This window comes from Euphorbia lathyris, chromosome 6, assembly GCF_963576675.1.
Source record: "Euphorbia lathyris chromosome 6, ddEupLath1.1, whole genome shotgun sequence".
NCBI classification, from domain to species: domain Eukaryota; kingdom Viridiplantae; phylum Streptophyta; class Magnoliopsida; order Malpighiales; family Euphorbiaceae; genus Euphorbia; species Euphorbia lathyris.
In genome coordinates this window covers 25,282,098-25,304,511 of record NC_088915.1, presented here as the reverse complement: position 1 = coordinate 25,304,511, position 22,414 = coordinate 25,282,098, and the positions used below count along the sequence as shown (strand labels likewise).

The 22,414-nt window shown below is 38.7% G+C and overlaps 1 protein-coding gene and 1 long non-coding RNA gene across 2 annotated transcripts; one reads left to right on the top strand and one right to left on the bottom strand.

Moving 5' to 3' along the window:
- The first annotated feature begins 15,378 nt into the window (after positions 1 to 15,378).
- LOC136232477 (beta-amylase 3, chloroplastic) lies at positions 15,379 to 18,297 on the top strand. The gene is made up of 4 exons (XM_066021659.1): positions 15,379 to 15,954; positions 16,236 to 16,446; positions 17,097 to 17,207; positions 17,321 to 18,297. Exons 1-4 carry the CDS (start codon positions 15,425 to 15,427, stop codon positions 18,110 to 18,112), a joined length of 1,644 nt encoding a protein of 547 aa, XP_065877731.1. The 5' UTR covers positions 15,379 to 15,424; the 3' UTR covers positions 18,113 to 18,297.
- A 2,669-nt stretch (positions 18,298 to 20,966) lies between these two features.
- Positions 20,967 to 21,568, bottom strand: LOC136232480 (uncharacterized). The gene is made up of 2 exons (XR_010690504.1): positions 21,429 to 21,568; positions 20,967 to 21,312 (listed from the first exon to the last, which is right to left on the bottom strand). It is a non-coding gene; the product is annotated as an uncharacterized lncRNA (long non-coding RNA).
- Between the last annotated feature and the right edge of the window lie 846 nt (positions 21,569 to 22,414).

Sequence of the window (22,414 nt, the reverse complement as noted above, 5' to 3'; positions counted from 1 at the left end):
GACATGATCGATAAAAGGAAAACAGAAGCAAAAAACTGAACAAGGAACAAATGTGAAAAGAAAAACTTACATGAAAAAGACAACACAGTGAAGTGACGGGATTAAAAGGTCAACGCCGGAAAAGAAGTAACGAAATTAAAAGGTCGACGCCGGAGAAAACGAAAGAGGGGAAATGCACAAGTTCAAAACTTTGAAATAATCGGACAAAGACGAAGCGTCCCCTATAAAAAGACCCTAAAAGGGCTCTTACTAGACCAAGGGGGAGGCATGTGATAACCCGCGAAGCCCAAAACGGGTTATATTCATTTCGCAAGCCCAGCCCATATTAAAGCCCCATGGACTAAGATTGGACGGGACCCGAATGAAGGAAGCGGGCGCAGCGAGTAAACCGCCCCGAATTCCTAAACGGAGCGCCAAGACTCCCACTCAGAACCACGTTCGTTGCCATGAAAACCACGAAAGGGACAGGGCCTAAAAAGGGATAACCGCCCTCAGAACGTGGCCCACTAAGGAGTAACCACCCTCGGCGGTTATCCAAAAAACACCTATAAAAGGCCCTAAAAATAAGGGAGGAGGTACGTTCACATTTTTTCCCACAAAGCTATTGCTAAATTATAGACTCATTCTGACAAAAACTGACTTGATCGTCGGAGAGTTTTCCCGGAGATCCTGTCTCCGGTTTTGTTTTGCAGGTAACTCCGGCAAAGGATATCAAAGCGGATCCAGCAAGTTATAGGCTTTGTTGGGGAAAAGGTTAATGAAGTTAAATGGAAGTAATAAAAATAAAACATTAATCTTGTTTGTGATTTTTTTTTTTGTGAATAAATAAAGATTAATTAAAGTTATTTAACTTTTAAATTCTAACCTCTAAATCGGGAATTAATGGAAATAACTAAAATTTCATTAAAATTTTGTTTTTTTTGCAGAATAAATTTTAACTTTCATTCCACTTCATGTTAAACTCCTAAACGATAAGTTAAACTTTTAACTCTAATTTACATTTTATAAGTTCCCAAACAAAATTAGTTTTTAACTTTCATTTCCATCACGTGCATTTCCTTTCCATTACCATCTTTAACTCTAACATCCATTAACCTCTAACCTCCCAATTTAAGTGACAAATTGAAGGATTCAATGTTAAAAAATTTGAGAGAAAGTACATGGATTAGCCCTCTAAAGAAAATGTGCCTAAGCCATCAAAGGTTAACTCCTATTTTATTTTATTTTATTTTATTATTTTATTTTTTTTTGGTAGAAAAGGAAAGGAAAGCAATGCAAAACAAACAACTACACCGGGATTAGCCTAGGAAAGCTAACCCCAATCCTATCCTCTAAAAGAAGAGGAGAAAGAGCGATAGGGGGAACGGTAAGGGTAGAAACACCTAACACTCCCTCATGGCCTGCCGCCGCCAAGTGATCTGCAATACGGTTCTACTCCCGGAAAATGTGGCTGAACTCAAGGATATCAAATGAGGGGCTAAGCCTCTTAATAGCTTTAATAAGGTTGCGGCTATGAAGACCCATGGCATGACTACCCAAAATCATATTGATGGCCTCCAAGTTATCTGACTCCACAGAAAGCCTCTTAACACCCAGCCTAATCGCCAGCTGGATCCCAGAAAGAATGCCCCAGAGCTCCGCAGAGAAGGAAGAACCCAAACCCAAATTCTGGGTAAACCCAGAAAGCCAGGCGCCTCCCGCATCCCAAAGAACACCTCCGGCAGCAATCTTACCATTACTGAGGCAGGAACCATCAGTATTCAGCTTCACAACCCCCTCTCTCAGCCTGCTCCAGCTCACGAGGTGGACATCACTACTCGGGGAAGATCTGGCAAGGGACTCACCTTTGAAACTATCAATAATAGAGGAGAGTTTCTTCAAGAAGAACTCATCTAAGTTAGGCAAAAGCACAACTTTATTATCAAAAATCTCCTCGTTCCTCCATTTCCACACTTGATGACAGATAATGGCAATGAAAATGTCCCCATGCTCCATATAAGACAATAACTTTCCCCTAATACCATCTGAGAACCAGTCGTTCACAGAATGGGACATGAAGGAAGAGAAAGTATGATGAGGGAGAATTTTCTTCCAAACCTCTTCACTCTTAGGGCAATCCCTAAGAGCGTGGCACAACGATTCAACATGGCCTTTACATCTACCGCAAGCTCCAGAGGTCGCCAAATGCCTTCTGTATCTATCTGAGTTAGTAAGTAATCTGTCTTTAACGCCCAGCCACAGGAAGCTCCTCATGCGGTAGGGGATTTTAAGGGACCAAATGGTCTTCCAAATATCCGAGGGATTATCAGTCCTGTTAAGGGAAAAAGCTTCAAAGGCAGATTTGCAAGAATAGACTCCATTGTTAGTCAGCGCCCAGCAATGCTTATCCATGTCTTCCTCTTGATTACTCACCTTCACTCCTCTAATTTTTGACAACCAATGAAGCATATATTAACAATCAAGAAGAAGCATATTACAAATAAAATCGAGTAAATTACACCCATGGCCACTGAACTATACTCATTTTCACATTATGGCCACTGAACTTCAATTCTTCCCGGTATGGCCATTGCACTTTACACTATGTTACACCGGTGGCCACTATGACCGTTGACCATCAATTTTTACCTTTGACTCTCATTTTCTACTGGTTCTCTCTCTCCTCCTCTCTTTCTAAAATTTTATATTACCATTTTACCCTAATTCTTTTCTTTCTCTCTTCATCATTTTCTTTCTTTCTCTCTCTTCATTTCCACCATTAAAGCTTCTTCCTTTCTCCTTTCTCCCTAGACTCCTCCTTTTGGGTTCAAATGGGTTGTGCTCTGTCTAAGCAAGAGGAAGAAGATGATGTTTTGTCTCTGTGTAGGGAGAGAAAAAGGTTTCTGAAATTAGCTTTAGAGAGAAGGTTTGGTTTTGCACATGCTCAATTTAAGTATAATCGATCTCTTTATGCTTTAGCTATGACTTTGAGATTGTTTGTTGGTCGGCATTCTTCTCATTCTTCTCCTTTTCTCATCACTTTTTCTGATGCTCCCAATGAAACCCCTATGAAATGCCAGAAATTATGGATAGAATTGTTGTCAAATTGAGAAATTATATTTAAATGACTCTCTTTGAAACCACGACTCTTTGGCATCGTTGTTCATTTCCATATAAGGTTTTGCAAAAATGAAAAGCTAGAGGCCAATGATTTGATTCCTCGTCATCATTGTTGACATTTCAATCTTCTTTTCTAATTCTTTCAATTGGTTTTGTTAAAATCATTCAAAAAAAAAGGGTTTGAGCCTGTGGACACTAAGATCTGAAAACACATCTTTCAATTGTCTCGTACTACGACTAGAAAAGACATCGGACACCGTATCTAAGATCGTATTCGAATCTCTATCCAAGATTTTGAAAATGCTATTGTAATAAAATTCTTTTTCTGAAGGAGCAGCACCTGAACTTGATGTCGAAGAAGAGAAATCCAAGCAAGAAGAAGAAGAAGGGAGTGAGGATGAAAAAGATATTTGAGGGGTAAAATAGGAAAAAATAGAAAAGTTAACCTGTTGAATATGAAGTCAAAGGTAAAATTGTTGGTCAACGGTCATAGTGGCCACTGGTGTAACAAAGTGTAAAGTGCAGTGGCCATACCGGGAAGAATTGAAGTTTAGTGGCCATAATGTGAAAATGGGTATAGTTCAGTGGCCATGGGTGTAATTTACCCAAATAAAATCAGGGGGTACAGAAAACAACTCACCCCGATGTAAAAGTAAAATACTACTTCTAGCTAACAAATGAGCAACAGAATTTGTAGAACGACAGACAAATCGAATAGAGTAATTAAAAAGCTCGTTCAATAAAAAATGACAATCATTGGCTAAGACGTTAAAAGGAGATGAAACCTCTAACGGCCGGACCATAGACTGAACCACGATCAAAGAATCTGATTCAATGATAACATCCTTCCATCCGCGATCTTTGATCCAACTGAGAGCTTCATGGACCGATAGCGCTTCAATGAACGATGCATCTTGATAATTCTGCAAGATACCATTTTTAGCCGCAACAAACCTGCCCAACTCATCCCGAACGATACACCCAAACCCAGCCATATTCTCGTTTGCAAATGATGCACCATCCACATTTAGTTTTAGAAAGCCTGTTGGAGGACGCTGTCACACCGTCGGGTTTGGCACAACCGGACAGCCAAAAGGAGAAACCGATGCCTGCGCTTTCTTCCATGCCTGTAGAAAGGAACCGGCCGAATGGTACAGGATCGAGGTGTGTGAATCCTTCTGACTCCACACAACGTCGTTTCTATAACACCAAATAATCCACCATAAAACCGCTACAAGCTCAACAAGCTCCACCGGTTTAGAAAAGATCCAACCCCAATAATAAAAAAGGTTATAAAATTGGGTTCCACATCCCCAATAGGCGAGAGAGTCCAAATAGCTCGAACCATAGTACATTTTGTTGAAACACCTTTCCACATGATTTTGATTTGACAAAATTATTTAAGTAATTGATAAAAAAATATTCTAACACATTAAATTTAAATGCTTTGATTTATTTACACTAATGTGTTTGTTCAATGTTGAGTTTATTGATTTATAAGACATTAAGATATAAAGCCCATAAGTGGAAGTCAAGCCCAAGTCAACACATCAAGACATCACGGCCCAAGATTTCAAAACGCGGTCGTTTTGTACAAAGCACAAGCTCAGCATGAAGAAGGATCGAGAAGCCTTCTCTCAATTGCTTCAAGATGAAGCTGCTGGGTGTATCGACAAGAAGTACAAGACAGTGGCAGACAAGAACCAACTTCTAGACAAAGTATTTCTACTTTGGGTAAAGTTCAGAAGGCGCAGGAAGCTGTCTGGAAGACTTTGCCAAAAATGTCGAAACATTCTGTTTATCGGACGAAAAGCTGCCGAGCACTGCCGTGGACAGAAGATGCAAGAATCTCATTGGCCAACGACACTGAGCACGTACTGAGTGACAACGACAGGAAGCCGTTTCCCTCCAACGGTTATTTCGAAATTCAAAATTACTGGTGCCTCAAGTGTCACTATATAAAGGCCTCTCATTTGCTTCATTCGATGCAGATCTTCAATTAGTCGAAACGCTGACCAAATTCATACACGAAGTTCTGTGAGAAAAGCAAAGCAAAAATCTTACACCAATTTCCAATTATTGTGTAAAAGTCTAGAGTGATTTCAATCATCTAAAGTGTCTTAGCAATTGTTGTTTAGGACAAACACTTTATCATTTCTAGAAGAATAGAAAGGAGAGGCTGAGTACTCGGTTATAGTACTCAGCGGTAGTTATAGGAGTGAGTAGAGGTATAGAGGAAGATACTCTTGTATACTCAGCTTCTATCGTAAAAGGTTTCGTGCACTACCTTTAAAGAGCTCAGTAGAGAATTCAAAAAGCTCGGAACGAGTTCCGGGGACTGGACGTAGGCGGAGAGGCCGAACCAGGATACGTCTGCTGAGTAACATATTTCTAACCCTTAAACTTCTTTATATATTGCTTGCTATAAAACTGGCTAAGTAACGAACTCACGCTGAGTTGAGTGCACTAAGAAGCTGAGTTCAGGAATAGACTTTAAGTGCTATCTCCTGACTCAAGTAAAGAAACAGACTTAGTCACAAGTTGACTAAGCTTGTGTCTTAGAATTACTTAGCGCCGCTGTGTAAACCTTTTCTTAAGAAAAGAAGTCAGTCTCAACGGACAAAATTTTAAATAGTTCTTATCCCCCCCCCTTGGAACTAACCTTGTCACGTTATAAGGGACCAACAAGTGGTATCAGAGCTTAACAGCTCACTGAGCAAGATATAACTATCTTGAGCTGATCCCCACAATGGCTGAGAACAGCACTCGTTTCCTCCCAGGAAATCAGACAACTCAGATTTTACCTGAGGGACTGTCCATTACTCGGCCTCCTCTGTTCTTCGGGTCTAACTATACCTTTTGGAAGAACAGAATGAAAAATTTCATTCAGGCAACAAATATGAGTGCATGGCTTTCTATAGTCCAAGGCCCATTTGTTCCTGTTGAAACTATTGACGGCCAAACGGTTGTTAAAGCTGAGACTAAATGGACAGAGGATGATCTCAAGAAGCTACAAAATCATGCTTCGGCTATAAACATGCTTCACTGTGCGTTAGATGCTGCAGAGTACAACAAAATTTCAGGTTCTGAGTCAGCGCAGGAGATCTGGAAGAAGCTGGAGGTCACCTACGAAGGAACCAACAAAGTGAAGGAGTCCAAGGTGAATCAGCACATGAGGTTGTACGAGCTCTTTGAAATGAATGATGATGAAGGAATCTCTGACATGAACTCAAGATTCACAAACATAATCAACGAGTTCAAGAGACTTGGCAAGATCTTTACTGAGGGAGAGCAAGTCAAGAAGATACTAAGGAGTCTTCCTAAAAGCTGGCAAGCCACGAAAACTGCTGTTGAGGAAGCTCAAGACTTAACCACCTACAAGTATGATGAACTCATTGGCTCGCTACTGACCCATGAGATCTCAATGAAGAACTTCGAGGTGAAGGAGAAGTCTGAAGACAAGAAGCAAAAGTCTCTTGTCATGAAAGCTGACTCCACTAATGGGAGCTCAACAGAAGATGAAGAAATGGCAATGTTCACTAGAAAGATGAAAAGGTTGTTCAGAAAGAATGATAAATATTCCAAGAAGCCTTACAAGAAGTTTGATAAGTACAAAGCTGAGTCAAGCGACAGCAAGTACAAGAAGGACAGCTCAAAGCCCATTACATGCTTTGAATGTCATCAAACTGGCCATATCAAATCAAGCTGTCCTACCTTGAGGAAGGAAAGGAAGAACGGCAAGAAGGCAATGGTGGCAACCTGGAGTGATAGTGATGAGTCATCATCATCAGAAGCTGATGCCACTGAGTCAGCAAAGATCTGCTTCATGGCAGATGAGCTTGCTGAGCCTTGTGTTTCTGAGCATGCTGACCCCTCCATTGCATCTGACGATGAGGTACACTCAACTGAGGTAATATCACTACCCTTGCTCAGAAATGAAATGGTTAATTCCATGAGTGACCTCTACACACTTGTCAAAAAGTGTAACAAGAAGGTTAGAGCACTCAGCAGGCGATGTGACGAGATTGAGGAGGGCAGCACAGCTTATCCCATGATTTCCAGTGTAAACTACCTTTACCTGAATTATCCGATCCCCACCAAAAAGAATTCATCAACTTCTCTAGATCATCACAGATATTCATAGGAAATAGGAAGAGACTCATAGCATAAGTAGGAAGCACCTGCACAACAGATTTGATCATAATCTCCTTTCCTGCTCTTGATAGAAACTTGGTTTTCCAACTCTTTAATCTAGACCGCACCATGTCCTCAGCAAAGCCAAAAACCTGTGACTTATTCCTTCCTACCACCGAAGGTAGACCCAGATACTTATCCGGGAGGGCTACAGTGGAAACGCCCAAGATATTACTAGTTTCTGCACACCCACCATCTGGGCAGTTTCAACTGAACGATATAGAGGATTTTGATAAATTTATTTTCTGTCCAGAAGCACACTCATAGTCATTTAGAGCTTGTTTAATTGTTGAAGCTTCTGATCGATTGGCTCCAAAGAAGAAGTAACTATCATCAGTGAAGAACAGATGAGAGATTACTGGCGCTTGGTCCGCAACAACACAACCTTGGATCCGACCCTCTGACTCCAGTCGAGATAAGTAGAGAGAGAGACCCTCCGCACAGATAATAAAAAGATAAAGTGACAGCGGATCCCCTTGACGGAGTCCCCTCTGTGGAACAATAGGGCCCACTACATGCTTCCCATGAACAACCCTATATTTAACCTTTGTAACGCACTGCATTAAAAGGTTAACAAAGCTTGATGGGAACCCAAGATTCAATAACATCTCCTGAAGAAATCTCCATTCCACCCTGTCATATGCTTTAGACATATCAAGCTTAAGAGCAGCCATACCACTTGAAACCCTTATAGTCCTCTGATGGAGATAATGATTCACCTCAAATGCCAGCATAACATTATCAGTGATTAGTCTGCCTGGGATAAAGGCACTCTGGGATGGAGATATAAGAACATGAAGGACTTTCCTTAACCGATTAGCTAAGACTTTAGAAACAATTTTGTATATCACATTACAAAGAGCTATCGGTCTCAAGTCAGAAACCATCTCAGGTTTTGATTTCTTAGGGATTAATACAATATTAGTTTCATGAATCACATCAGGCAACACTCCAGAATTTAACCATAACAAATAAGCTTCAGTAACATGACCTCCTACTACATCCCAAAATTTCTGATAAAATCCGGGGTTAAAACCATCAGGACCAAGGCTTTTGTCAGGGTGCATTGAAAACAAGGCTTCTTTAATTTCCACAGCATTAAAAACACCACAGAGCATATCACAATTTTCCACAGACAACTTCGGCTCCACATTTTCAATAATAGGACCCAAAACACAACCATTCGAGGTAAAAAGCTGGGAAAAGTAAGAGAGAATAACAGAATCCAAACCTGCACCCCAGCTGCGCCATTCTCCATCTGCATCACGAAGCCTCTCAAAGCTATTCTTTTTCCTCCTATTATTAGCAGCTGCATGAAATTTTTTTGAATTCATATCACCGCCAACCAGCCACAATTTTTTTGCTCTTTGCTTCCAATACAATTCCTGTTGGTACATGATATTTTCCAGCTTTTCCCGAGCTTCTATGAGTAACGGTTGATCTGCCCCGTTGACGCAATTCTGCAGCCTTTTAATCTCAGCTCGACAATCTACAAGTTTGGAAGAAAACCGACTGCGCAGCTCGGTTCCCCACTGATACAGCGCCTGCCCGCACTGCTCCAACCGAACCAAAATGTCAGCCGAGCCATTCACATTCTAGGAGCTTACAATCCGATCACGGCAATCAGGTTCTTGAGTCCAGGCAGCTTCGAATCGGAACCGGCGAACAAACACCCATTCATTAGAGGTCGGATATAGCACAAGAGCTGAATGGTCAGAGGTTGAAGCTTCCTCATTAATAACTTTGCCCGAAGGAAACAATTGAAACCAACTGGACGACGCTAATCCCCGATCTAACTTCTCTTCAACAAAATTATGACAGCCTCTGCTCTTTTCCCAAGTAAACGCATGCCCAATCATAGGGACCTCGAACAGCTTACATTGCTCAATCACATCAGAAAAACCATTAATTAAATTAGGTGGATATTTGCGACCACCACTCTTCTCACTCTGTAAAGCCATGTCATTAAAGTCTCCAATAATTACCCAAGGCAAAGAATGATTACTACACAGATCCCGGATCATCTCCCAAGAAGCTGACCTTCTAGAGCGCTCAGGAAAACCATAAAAACCGGTTAATCGATACTCCGGCAAACCCAGTAAAGAGACTTTGACATCAATAAAATTTCTAGAAGCACGTAGCAAACTGATTGAACCATTAATTTTCCAAAGTAAAGCCAACCCCCCACCTTGGTTAATAGGATCAATGAAAAAGAGACCAGAATAAGAAAGACTACGCTTTATCACCTCAATTTTCTCGCGGTTGCATTTCACCTCCATCAGAAAAATAAAGTCGGGCTTGAACCTAGCAACTAAGTTCTTTAACATACGAACTGTTCGAGGGTTGCCCATACCTCGACAGTTCCAGCTTAACGTACTCATTCTCCTCGGTGGGTCTGGTCTCCAGAGCCCGCCTGCTGTAAGTTTTTTGAACCAGTCACCATTGGTGTTGTATCCATCACCATATCAGAGGTTTTATCCTCAAGTACCTCCTCTTTTCTTCTCCTCTTTGTCTCCATTACAACCAGGCTATCCTTCTTGTCTCCTTGCTTTGAGACAGTCCCTTTATTATTTTCAAACAAGGAAACAGTATTCTTTACTGTCTTTGTTCCAACTCCTTGTTTCATAATCCCTCCAATAGGACTTTCCAGGGCCGCAATAATTTCCATCGGATGAGCAGTTTCAGGCGGCTTTGTCAAGAGCCACTTCGACTGTGGTGGGGGCTGCAACCTACGGGGCAGAGCACGTAGTTCGACCGAGAATGGCCGTATGACAGTAGCCGGATCAGGCACTTCAAGCAATTTCAGACAAAATCTCTCAGCATGCCCTAAACAACCACAGAAGAAACAGAATATAGTCAGGCGTTCATATTTGAACGTAATGGTTTACGGAGTCTCACCCGCTCTGCCGATAGGCATGGAAGCACACAAGCTTTTCCGAACATCAAGAGAAACCCTAACCCTCATATACGATCTACCGACGCCATTGAAGTTGTTCGGATCCGATTCAACGAAACTCCCTAAAGTATTGCCAATCAATACAGTCACCCTCTCTGACATAAAACCACTCGACAAATTATGAACTTGAACCCACATTTCCGTATGCATTAGTTCTTCATCACCACGTACAACATCCCCTTCAAGTTTCTGCATGATTAAAAGATGTTGGTCAAAAGTCCAAGGGCCTCCTTTTAAGATCTGTTCACGCTCCCATGGATGATATAGATCAAACCGAAACAGATTAGGACCCAATGGTTCCACCGTCAAACCTTTTGCCGGCTGCCAGATATCAGCCAAAACACTCGACATTTTTTGGGTCTTTATAATCCTCTCTGTCAAAAAACGCCCAAGAAAGCTCCAACGTTGAATTGGCGCCGTTTGTACCACATCATCTGCTTCAATCACAAGTCCCAACTGCAGATTTCTTTCCACCCCATCAACCATATCATGATTACTTGAAGACGCTATTGAAATGAATACAACGACAGGATCGGAAAGCAGGAAGAAATTACAGTAAAATTGACCGGTAAGATACTCAAGTCCTAACCCTACAACTCCTCATACGGGAGAGATTCTTAAATCTTACTGTTAAAAATAAACTTGTTCAATGACCAATTAATAATGAAATAAATCCCTTTTTATCTTTTTACTTGTACCAAAGGTTTAATATAATTATTGTTCTTTTCCATTTTTCAAAATAAACTCAAAATTATTTATTCCAAAAGAGCCGCAGATTCTCGAATACGGATCGGACCGGCACCGGAGCAGAACCGCGAGCCAACAGAGAAGAGAACGACGATTAGGGAGAGCAGCGAATAGAACGGCGGCAGGGGAACAACCACATAAGCGAACTTAACGGCAACAGGGAGAGAACACACAGGTCCACGGTCTAAATAGAAGGGAACGGTGGTGAATAACCTTCACGATTCCGGATCGGAACAGCGCCGTACAGATCTGCGAAACTGAGTGAGTATACGGCGACGAAGAGACGGCGGCGGACGAGAGAACAGATCCGTGAATCTAATCGAGGAGACGACGACGAGAAGGGAGCGGCGGCGGAGAAATACAAAACCCTAGCAAAACCATTCTTTTCCTCTGTTGCGATTTATTACTCCGGTTACTATTGTCTGAATCTAAGCGGGGAGACGACGACGAAGAGAACGACGACAGACGGGAGATCAGATTCGCGGAACTAATTGAGGGGACGACGGCAAGAAGGGAGCGGCAGCGAAGCAATATAAAACCCTAGCAGAGCCATTCCTTCAATGATGGCTACTTTTGTTATCCACTTGATTTCAAGTATATTTAACTCCTATTTAGTATTTGGGATAAGGTATAAATTTAATCTCTAAAGGGCGGCCCGGTCGCATTATGCGTCCCCGCTGAGCGAGGGTCAGGAGATGGGTCCCACCACAAGGGTGTATTGGGAGCAAGCCTTCCCTTGCCAATTTAATTGGCAAGAGGCCGCTCCTAAGACTCGAACCCGTGACCTCTGGTCACACGACAACAACGTTTTTACCGTTGCGCCAACAACGTTTTAATCTCTAAATAAAAAAAAATACAATCTTAAATTTAACGTTTACCAATTCGTAAAATTTCAAGCTTAATAAATGAAAATAGTTTTTTTTCTACATTTGTAATTTCCTGTTCTGATTGCATTCCAATCTACCTCCCAATCAAGTTTGAAACTACATATCTTCTATTAATAAAAAAACCATTTTTTTTGTCGATTAATCTTGAAATTGCACCAGCTGGTAAATATTAATATTAAAATTTCATCGTTGTATAAGTGGAGACTAAATCTGCTCTCCTCTAATAATCATGTCTAAATTTGTACGTTACTCATTATTATTTCTACGAGAAGTTTGAATAACAATGACAGATATTTTTTTTATGGAAACTATAGTGTGAAAACATGAAAATAATCACAATTGAAGGTGGACTCTCTCTCTAATGTATTGGGTACTTGAAGGAATGGCTGTGAGATGGTTTGCGTGTCGATTAAAATGGATAATACATCCAAGCAATGGAGAACCACAAAAGAAATAAGAAAAAAAAGCATGTAAGGTTGTGGGGGTCACCTGCAACAAGACAAGTCTACAACAGTAAGCATACACAAACTTCCATGAAGATTATCATTTGTATTCATGACAATGAACCAGCTACCTTCTCCGTTAAGGTAAGACAAAATAGAGGACTACTACTATTCTACCAATTAAAATTGATTTCATATACTGATGCACATCATTTTTCATTACCTAGCAAGCAAAGCAATCAAAGGCTAGGCTATGATTCATTGTTTTGGAAGCAGAGTTTGAAAAATACAAGATAATGGCGAAGAATGCATTGTTTATGAGACAGAGAGAGAACTTACAAGAGATAAGATTCCACAGACACACAAACATTCCATTCACAGGTCAAGAACTTGAGGGAAACATCAACTAAACTCTACACCGACTGCATCTTGATAAATACTAACAAATATTCAATGTAAGTGGCTGAGTCTTGGCGTTGTTGTCGTATGACCGAGAGGTCACGAGTTCGAATCTTAGGAGCGGTTTCTTGCAAAAAAAAAAAAAAAAATTAGCAGGGAAAGACTTACCTCCAATACAACCTTGTGGTGGGACCCCTCTCCGGACCCTCGCTTAACGGGGACAGGGCCGTCCTTTATTGAGGACCACTGTAATTAACAATTAAAATATGTATACTTTATCTTTGCCGAGCAATTCAATAAACTAACACTTCATTTTGTGGTTCTCGCAATTCTAAAATTAGAAAATGATTAAATATGAAAAGCAAAACATAAATGAAGTACTATTGCACAAGACTATAGACCATAAAGACTACATAGAATACTAACCTCCTACATATGACTAGCTTCAAATGTACAAGACTATAGACTATAGTAGACTAGCGCAAATCAATAATACAAATTTAGTAACTTCAATTATTGATGATAAAACAGAACAATAATACAAATTTTAGCAACTTTAATATTGACCAGTATATAATGACAAGTGTTCTGAGTCCACTAAATTCGTAGAATATCAAACTACAGCAAGTAAAACCTCAAACAAAGTCTTAAAATAGTAAAGATCAAGGAACTATTTAGAAGACCAAGACTCGAGATCCATAATTTAAATAAAAGTACATATATTATCAAAATAAGTTAAAAGAAAACAGAAAAAAAAAATACACAAACAAAACCGTGCAATCAGCATAAAAAATTTAGCTAAATCCCACGCTAGACTTTCACTATCTACAGCCTCTAATAACGGCTCGGCGTTTGGCTCAGTAAAAGTTCGACAGTGTTCGGCTCGAGTTATAAACAAGTCAAACATGAGCACGGCAAAACTTGGTTCGGAAGCTCCCAGACTCGGTCATAGATTCATGAGCAAACTCAATTATAAAATTCATGAACAGGCTCGTGCACAAGCTTCGTTCGATTATTTTTTGAATAATAGTACTCTATAAAATAGGAAATGTACAGTTACGTAGTTTTATATGAAACTTTAATTTTGTAGGTTTCAAAAAAATTTCAAATGGACATAATTAACGAATTGTTCGCGAGGAAAGTACATTAACAAAATTAATGAGCTACTCCCGAACAAAGCTCGAGAACAAATAAACGAGTTGCTCGCGAGCAGCTCACAAACAGGATCTTAAGCTCGAGCTCGAGCTTGTCAATTTTTTGCTGAACCAAGCATGAGCTGGACAAAGCTCGACTCGGCTGGATTACAGCCCTATTATCTACCATAAAAATACATATTGCAAATTTGCAATCACTTGATTGTTTCCATTTCAAATACCAAGTCCCTTTTGTCTGTTGCTTATAATTTGTAACATGCCATAAATATGGGACTACTCATGTTTGCAATTACCATAATTACCAATCATGAATAATGAAGCCTAGGGTTATATTCGACATTAATACCGCTTATGATGGCTACTTGGCTACCTAATGCTTTCAATACACGAAGAGAGAAATTCAAGCCATACATAATGCAAAAGTACATGACGTTGGATCTTATCAACAAAGATTAGCAAGGGATTGGTCGAATCACAACTTCAGTGGACCAACGCCCCAGTAATCAAATGTAAGGAAATGCCAATTAGTAAAATTGTTAAAAACATATTGAAGCAAAATGCCAATAAGAAAAGCAGAGACCTTATTACGGCTTCGGCCACATGCTTTCCCAATGAAAAAAGCACCTCCAAACTTATCCAAAGCCAAACTGGACCAAGATATATTTTAAATTTCTCAAGCTTTTATTTCCAGCCACATAAATAGGAGAGCACAGGAAATGAAAGCAAATCCGAAGGGGTTTGCTGCTTTGCTGGAAGAAGATGAAATGAAACATAATCACCCATCAGTTATGACACCAAGAGATTATATTTGCAAGTTGGACAAATCACAGAGGAAATAACAGTACCTGTCTGTTAAAAAAATACAATAACCAGTAGCAAGTCCAATGTACTAACAGTAAGCTAACTGGAAAATCTATATGCATCAACTATAATTTCAGAGCATTGAATGGAAGTAGAAAAAGGCTGCAGGAATCCAGGAAAATAATCCATTGTCATGATATACAAATTTATATTTGTTGGCAATGTTGCTTAAATTGCAGCTGTTTACACAGTTTACGCTGTTGCTGGAAACAAATTCAAAAGCCTTAAACCAGGACTAGTGAAAGGTAGGAGTACTCCCCAAAATATCAGAGTTCTTCATCATTGGAGATATTTCAACATTTTAATAGGAAGTTTATAAGAGTGAAAAATACAGGGGAAAATACTCAACAGATAAGTTTTGAAATGCAAGATGTCAAATACAACTTGAGTCGACATCATGAAATCACAAACAAAACTCACCAAATGAATGGATGAAAATTGATATCGAAGCATTAAATTTTTTTGGTTTGATTCAATGTCGATAAAGAGCTACCGCGTATGGTAAAAAAGACTGTGAAAAGGTAGGCTGACTAATTTTGATTTTTTGCACTTTTTCACTTTTTAAATCAAGAGCTGTCTCCATCAAATCCTGAATCAGACTTCTCTTTTATAAATAAACACATCCAACCTTCATTCCTTTCTACAATTATTCTCTCTTCAATTCTAAAAACACCAAAGAGAAATATGGCTCTAACATTACGTTCTTCAACGTCTTTCATAAATCTGAAAGACCCCAAAAACCTCAAGAATCTTGATGGAATCTCTAGCACAATTTGCTTTGCACAAATGATGCCATCTTGCCGTCTTCGTGCAAAGAATTCAACACAAGAAGCACAGCTCTCAGGTGATAACATTTTAATGCTGGAAGGCAGTAAAAGCAATAAGTGGGAGAAGGCAAGTGCAATATCCAGTCCTCAAACTAGCAATGGCCCCAAGGTACCAGTGTTTGTGATGTTGCCACTTGACACAATAACAGTTGGAGGAAATTTGAATAGGCCACGAGCACTGAATGCTAGTTTGATGGCTTTGAAGAGCGCAGGAGTGGAAGGAGTAATGGTTGATGTTTGGTGGGGTCTGGTGGAGAAAGATGGACCTCTTATATACAATTGGGATGGGTATGCTGATCTAGTGCAGACGGTACAAAAGCATGGTCTGAAACTTCAAGCTGTTATGTCCTTCCATCAGTGTGGAGGAAATGTCGGAGATTCATGCAGGTAATTTAGGATCTATGTAGTGGACTTTTAATTGATAGTTAACAGCTCTCAGTTTCAATCTTCTTTTTCCATTGAAGATTCTTCACCTGGGCATATTTTGCACATCACTTTGAGATCTAGGCTATACATATGATTTCATTCTTAGATTCCCTAATGACTTATTCCTTCAGTCCTGGATTACTTTGCCATCTTTAGGCCTTCTCAATTGTCTGCTAAACAATGAACTGTATTCTAAGAAATGATTGAACAGTAACTGATCCATCTTTCTCTTGAAATTTTAGCATTCCCTTGCCTCCATGGGTGCTTGAAGAGATTAGCAAAAATCCAGATCTTGTCTATACAGACAGATCAGGTAGGAGGAATCCAGAGTACATCTCCTTGGGTTCTGACTCTTTACCAGTGCTAAGGGGAAGAACACCAATACAGGTCTATGCCGATTACATGAGAAGCTTCAGCAACAGATTCAAAGATTACCTTGGAGAAGTTATCGTGGTAAGCTTTCATACTTCATACCTTTTGATATTGCTTCATGAGGGAGGCTAGAATTCATGAAAGACAACCCAAATATCATCAAATCATTTCATAAGAGGAAACAATTGGTACATATTACTACCCTGTGATTTGGTTAACACTTCAAAGGGTGTGCTTTCATTCATATCAGATTAATATATGCTATGAAATCAAATCATATCCATGGAGTATCACGCCCCAAACCACATGATAGTTTAGTGTATATGGAATTTACAAAAGATTAATATTATGTATGTCACTCATTAGAAATCTATAATCTAATTTAGAAGAGGGAAGATTTTTTTTTTAAATCACTTTCTCTATTTTAAGACAAAAGACAGCTGAAAAGGTTAAAACCCCAACATATAGTTTCACTTGAAACTTGCCACCGTCATTTGTATAAAATATTATTTTAAAGTGCTCCCAGGATTTAATTATAGTTTTTTTTCAAACTGAAAATTAGCTTCTACTTTAACTTGATCAAAATAACAGAAGGTACAAATATATATCTTTTGTCCTATCCATCCTGCCACCCTTTTCTCAGGTCCACCCAACATTTCTTTCTTTTATATGTATGCCTAGACTAGATGTTATGTCTTTTAGTTTAAGAAACTAACTCAACTCGATTGCAGGAAATCCAAGTGGGAATGGGTCCTTGTGGAGAGCTAAGATACCCAGCTTATCCAGAAAGCAATGGAGCATGGAGCTTTCCAGGAATTGGAGAATTCCAATGCTACGACAAGGTAAAGTTTCCCAGTGATCATGGAAAATTACATAATTAAAACAAAATGAAAGAAAAATTAACCTATTCTGGTTTGCTAGGGTTAGTTCCTAACTAAAATTATATTTTGAACAGTATATGATCGCTTCACTGAAAGCATCAGCTGAAGCCATTAGAAAGAAGGATTGGGGTCTGGGTGGACCTCATGATGCAGGCCAGTACAAGCAATTCCCTGAAGAAACTGGATTTTTCCGAAGAGATGGAACATGGAAAACTGAATATGGTCAGTTCTTCCTAGAATGGTACTCAGGCATGCTACTAGATCACGGTGACAGAATCCTAGGAGCTGCACAAGGAATATTTCGAGGAAGCGGAGCAAAGCTATCAGGAAAAGTAGCTGGAATTCATTGGCATTACAGAACAAGATCCCACGCAGCTGAACTCACTGCAGGATACTACAATACCAGACACCATGATGGCTACCTACCAGTGGCAAGAATATTTGGCAAACATGGAGTTGTATTTAATTTTACCTGCATGGAAATGCGTGATCGAGAACAACCTGAAAGTGCAAATTGCTCACCAGAAGGACTAGTAGAGCAAGTCAAGATGGCTACAAATGCCACTGGAATTGAACTGGCTGGAGAAAATGCACTGGAGAGGTATGACGCAGGTGCATATGCACAAGTTTTGGCAACAAGTAGATCAGAATCTGGCAACCGATTGATTGCATTTACGTTTCTGAGAATGAATAAGAAGGTGTTTGAAGGGGATAATTGGCGAAACCTTGTGGAGTTTGTAGAAAGCATGTCAGAACATGGTCAAAACAAAAGATTGCCAGAATGTGACACCCGAGGAACCAACCTTTACGTTGGCTTTCTCATCAACAAAAAAGTTGGAGAAACCGATGAAGTTGCTCTTATGTAAATATACGTGCAGCTTAAGATCTGAAGGTGCACACCTCAATGTATTATAGATAAAAGAGGGGAAACAACAAAAAGGAAAAAATGTTCTCTGATATATACACCTCACTTTTGGCATTACATGTCATCCTCTTAGATGGTTGAAAAATGAAAATGTTATAAGAGAAAAGCTTGGAGAATCTATCGTGAGATTTGGACTTTCAAGTAATGGATGGGTTGGGATTCAAAAGGTTTTCCATTCTTCTATTTATAGTTGTAGATCAGTAATTGCTATTTGGAAGTTGCAGAGAAAATGAACATGCAGTTTCCACTCCTCCAACACTGCTAGATTCTTCTCTATAACTGCTCAACTTCCTCAACTGTAAAGAAAACCTATAGCTCCCACTTTCTCCACCTCTCTTCCATTATTGGAATTAAAAAAAAAAATATGGTGTAAATAATAACAATAGCAGCTTCCACAAATCAATTGAAACAGTTGGATATAATGATCAGAGACAACCAGTGCTGCTGTGAATCTGTAATACAAATTCTCAAATTTGTAGTTTAACAAGAATTTTACTTTACCTAACAAGTTACAACTAAGAAATTAATAATCTCAACAATAAAAATAACATTATTTCCTTATTATAATTGATAGAGCAGCAATAATAACATTTAAAGTACACTATAACAAAATTTTAAAATATGAGAAGGATATACTTAAGCTAATGAAAAAAAAAAGGATTTAAAGGAGGTAAAGACAAAAGTATTAATACATATAAGAAAGAGGTCCTTCCACCAGTTGCAGCCTTAATAGCATCTACATGCCTTCTCTTTCTCAGTTTCTTGTTTTTCTCTTCTTTCTTTCTTTTTTCTTTTTTGAAATAAATTATGTGATATTTTCTTCTCACACCACATATTATAATGGCCATATAAATTGTATCCGGCTATTTTCATGAAAATTTGAAATCACCAAATATGATAATACTGTAAAATTACTGCCCAACTTTCTGCTGCATAAAAAGAACAGTACTTATCAACCAATACATAAACCTTGCTTATAACAGTGTAGTCAGACAAATTGAGCACATGAACATCTACTGGGAGAAAGCACAAAACAATGGGCTCAACAATGACATTTAAGTACCAATCTACCAATTTTATAGAGAATTTTCTCACAGAAAAAGAACCACATGAGCTGGTGTACAGTAGAGAATTCATGCTCTCAGTATCGACTATTTCTACAAGGAATTAAGAAAAACTCTTGGCTAGAGGTACTAATTTCAGTATTTTGCATTGAATTGTTTCTAACAGGATATTACTGCCCAATCTTAACCCAATATCAGCAAAAGAAAAAAAAAAAGTAAAATAAAATAAGCAGCACATAGTTTATGGATACAACATGAAAAATTATGAGCTTATATCACTTACACCACTAAAAGTTAGAAAATCCACTACACAAATAAAGAGGTATAGTTTCAATTTTTTATGTAAATGTTAGGCATCTGCCCTTCAATAGATCAATTACATATATTACATCTACAAAAATCAGCTATCATCCAGTACAAGTAAAATGAGGAATGTTACCATCACAAGCAGACAATCACTGGAAAGGGATGATGATGTAGAAACCTAGTTCCAACACAAATTCATTCAGCACCAAAAACAATCATGCCAAAGGGTTACAACCTTCAAATTTAGAAATATAAAATTGCTAATACACACTACTAAAACTTAGAAATGAGAATTCTTGTATAAAATTTCCATCCCAAACTGTTACATAGAGGAGTTTGGCTTTCTAATTGGTCCTTTGTAAAACGAGCTTGTGATAGAAAACAACAAGCTCGCACACAATCAAACACTGAAATAGAGATCAACAATGGAGAAATAAGGCCTTTATTGATGAATGAACTCATAAACATCAGTAAGAGTAACAAACAAGAAATGAGCAAAACAGAACCTGGAAAACAATAAGGAAAATATATGTGCAAAGCACACCCAGGAAAACTGGCCTATCAATGAGCCAAGAGACCCATAAGCCCTAATATAACTTTCCAAAAGCTGCTGCTAAAGCACTGTTGGCTGCATATATAACTGCCAGCCTTCTCTCCTCTTGCTGTCACACACCTCACACCATAACTAACTCCTATTCCTCATTACCACATGTGTGTCTACATTCAATAGCCCCAATTGTCTTTCTCTGTAGATTCAGCTGTTCTTCAGTAGATCCATTATGTTTGTACTTCCTGAGAAGCCATATTTTCAGCTAAGCAACCTGCTATCGTTAAAACATGATCTATCATTTTCAGATCCATTTTTAGGTAGTTTAAAAGTCTAAAGATCTTTCTAGGCTAGTACTAACCTGTTAGGTTCTCTTGGCAGTATAGCAGGAAAATGTTTCTGCCGTGCTTTTGTCAAATTTCAAAAGTGAATTTAACTCATCTTAAGAATTGACAAGCCATCTCTCTTGCCGAATTAGAACTACATCATCGGCTAAAAACTACAAATTCCTATTTCTTTTTCTTCCCCCTTCATTCCATATCCACCATAAGAATGTCTTGTTAGAGACTCTAGTATATTCATGTGAAGACCAGTCCCAAACTATATTAATGGTTACAAATTAATCTAACAGTTGGATTGGATATCGGAATTGGACTTTAGATGGTAGCTACTGAAATATATAAACCCATTAATTCATATTCAACTCTTTCTTAGCCTGAAGATCAAGGAACTATGCTGTATGTTGATCAACTCACTAGAGCAGTTTTTCACTACATACAAAAAAAATTGAAAGATGATAAAATTCATAGAAAAAAAAATTGGGATAATTTTTAGATTCAAAATGCAGAAGGCACGCGGATGAATAAAAAGAACATACATACTGAAACAATAAATAAATCAAAAGAATTCATTTGGCAACTAAGAGAATGAGCGCCTTAACAGTCTTGCTTTCTTTGTACCCATAAATAATCGAGTAACATAGAAGTAAAGCAACAAAATCATACATTTAAAAACAATTAAGTAACCACTCATCCACATCACCCACAAGGCTCATTATCATTAATAAAGATTACATTTCGAAAGCCATATATGCTGAAATTTAACCGCATAAGTACCACTTAAGAATGCGAAGGAGGATCTGAAGTGGGATTTCCACGGCGAAGATCATCAATCAAATTACCGAGCTCTTTCCGAGCTGATTCTCTTCCAAACGTAAAACCATACCTGAAAAGTCCCCCAAAAATATAAAGCGAAAAATTCATAACAGCACAGTCTCGAGAGAGTGAGAAAGCAAGTAAAAGTTAGAGATAGAGATAGAGCTAGAGAAACTTGAGATTGACCAGAAGGAAATAGCAGAGAAAACGCCTGCAGTGGCAACCGTTTGAAGGAGAGTTAACGTTTTCTCCATTCTTGTTCTTCGATTTAATTCGTTCAAACAAATTTTGAGTGAAAATTATATTATGGGTCTCGTGATAAAATAAGCGGGGTAGACATTTTACTTTTAAAATGTAGTGGAGCCTACTTAAACGGGGCTTCTCAATTGGCCTACGAATCCTCTAGAGTTGAAATTCTCCGGAGTTGGTGGAGTTATAATCATCTCAACCATTAATTGCAAAATGAATGGATGAGATTTGATTGATCAATAAATGACTAATTAAATATTAAAATTTATCAATTAAATCTCATCCATTTATTTTGCAATTAAAATTGATAGTGGTGTGACTAAATTTTGCAGCTTCTCTCGTAAAATAAGATAGAAATGGGTCAACCCTGGACCCGATTCTGGTTAACCCATTTTGGTGTTTAAGTCATTTTTAGGGATGAATTAAGAATGAACGCAATAAATAAAAGTTAGGATGAAAGCTTAGTGAATATGAATAATATAGTGTACCTTAAAAGGTGTCTTACTGTGATCGAATTATGAGAAGCACTTAAGGTGTCTCTCGATCAAATGCACCCTCTCGAAACACCGGGATAGGATGGTATGCTTATTTTATTTTTTCCCTCATATTATTGATGTGACTGCGCCGGTGATTAGGATTCTCCAATGTACTGAAGTCCTCCGTAGTCTCAATCACATTTTCATTACTTTGATCTCAAAAATTTGAGCTCCTGTTTCAATGAAAGGTTACGTCATATTAGCATCTGTAATGTGATTTATAAATTGGTCTGAGAAGGTGCTAGCTAATAGAGTAAAGTTAGTTTTCGACTCTATCATTAATGAGATTCAATGTGCTTTTGTTCGTGGAAGATTAATGACTGATAATACTCTTCTTGTGTTTGAACTGTTTCATGAAGTATGTGGAAGGGGGCAAGGGTTTTCGTG

Bases quoted from the DNA above. Each gene is read 5' to 3' on its own strand.
- LOC136232477 (XM_066021659.1), top strand. From the start codon at position 15,425: ATGGCTCTAACATTACGTTCTTCAACGTCTTTCATAAATCTGAAAGAC. The intron at 15,955-16,235 runs GTAATTTAGGAT...TTGAAATTTTAG, and splicing joins AATGTCGGAGATTCATGCAG to CATTCCCTTGCCTCCATGGG. The intron at 17,208-17,320 runs GTAAAGTTTCCC...TATTTTGAACAG, and splicing joins AATTCCAATGCTACGACAAG to TATATGATCGCTTCACTGAA.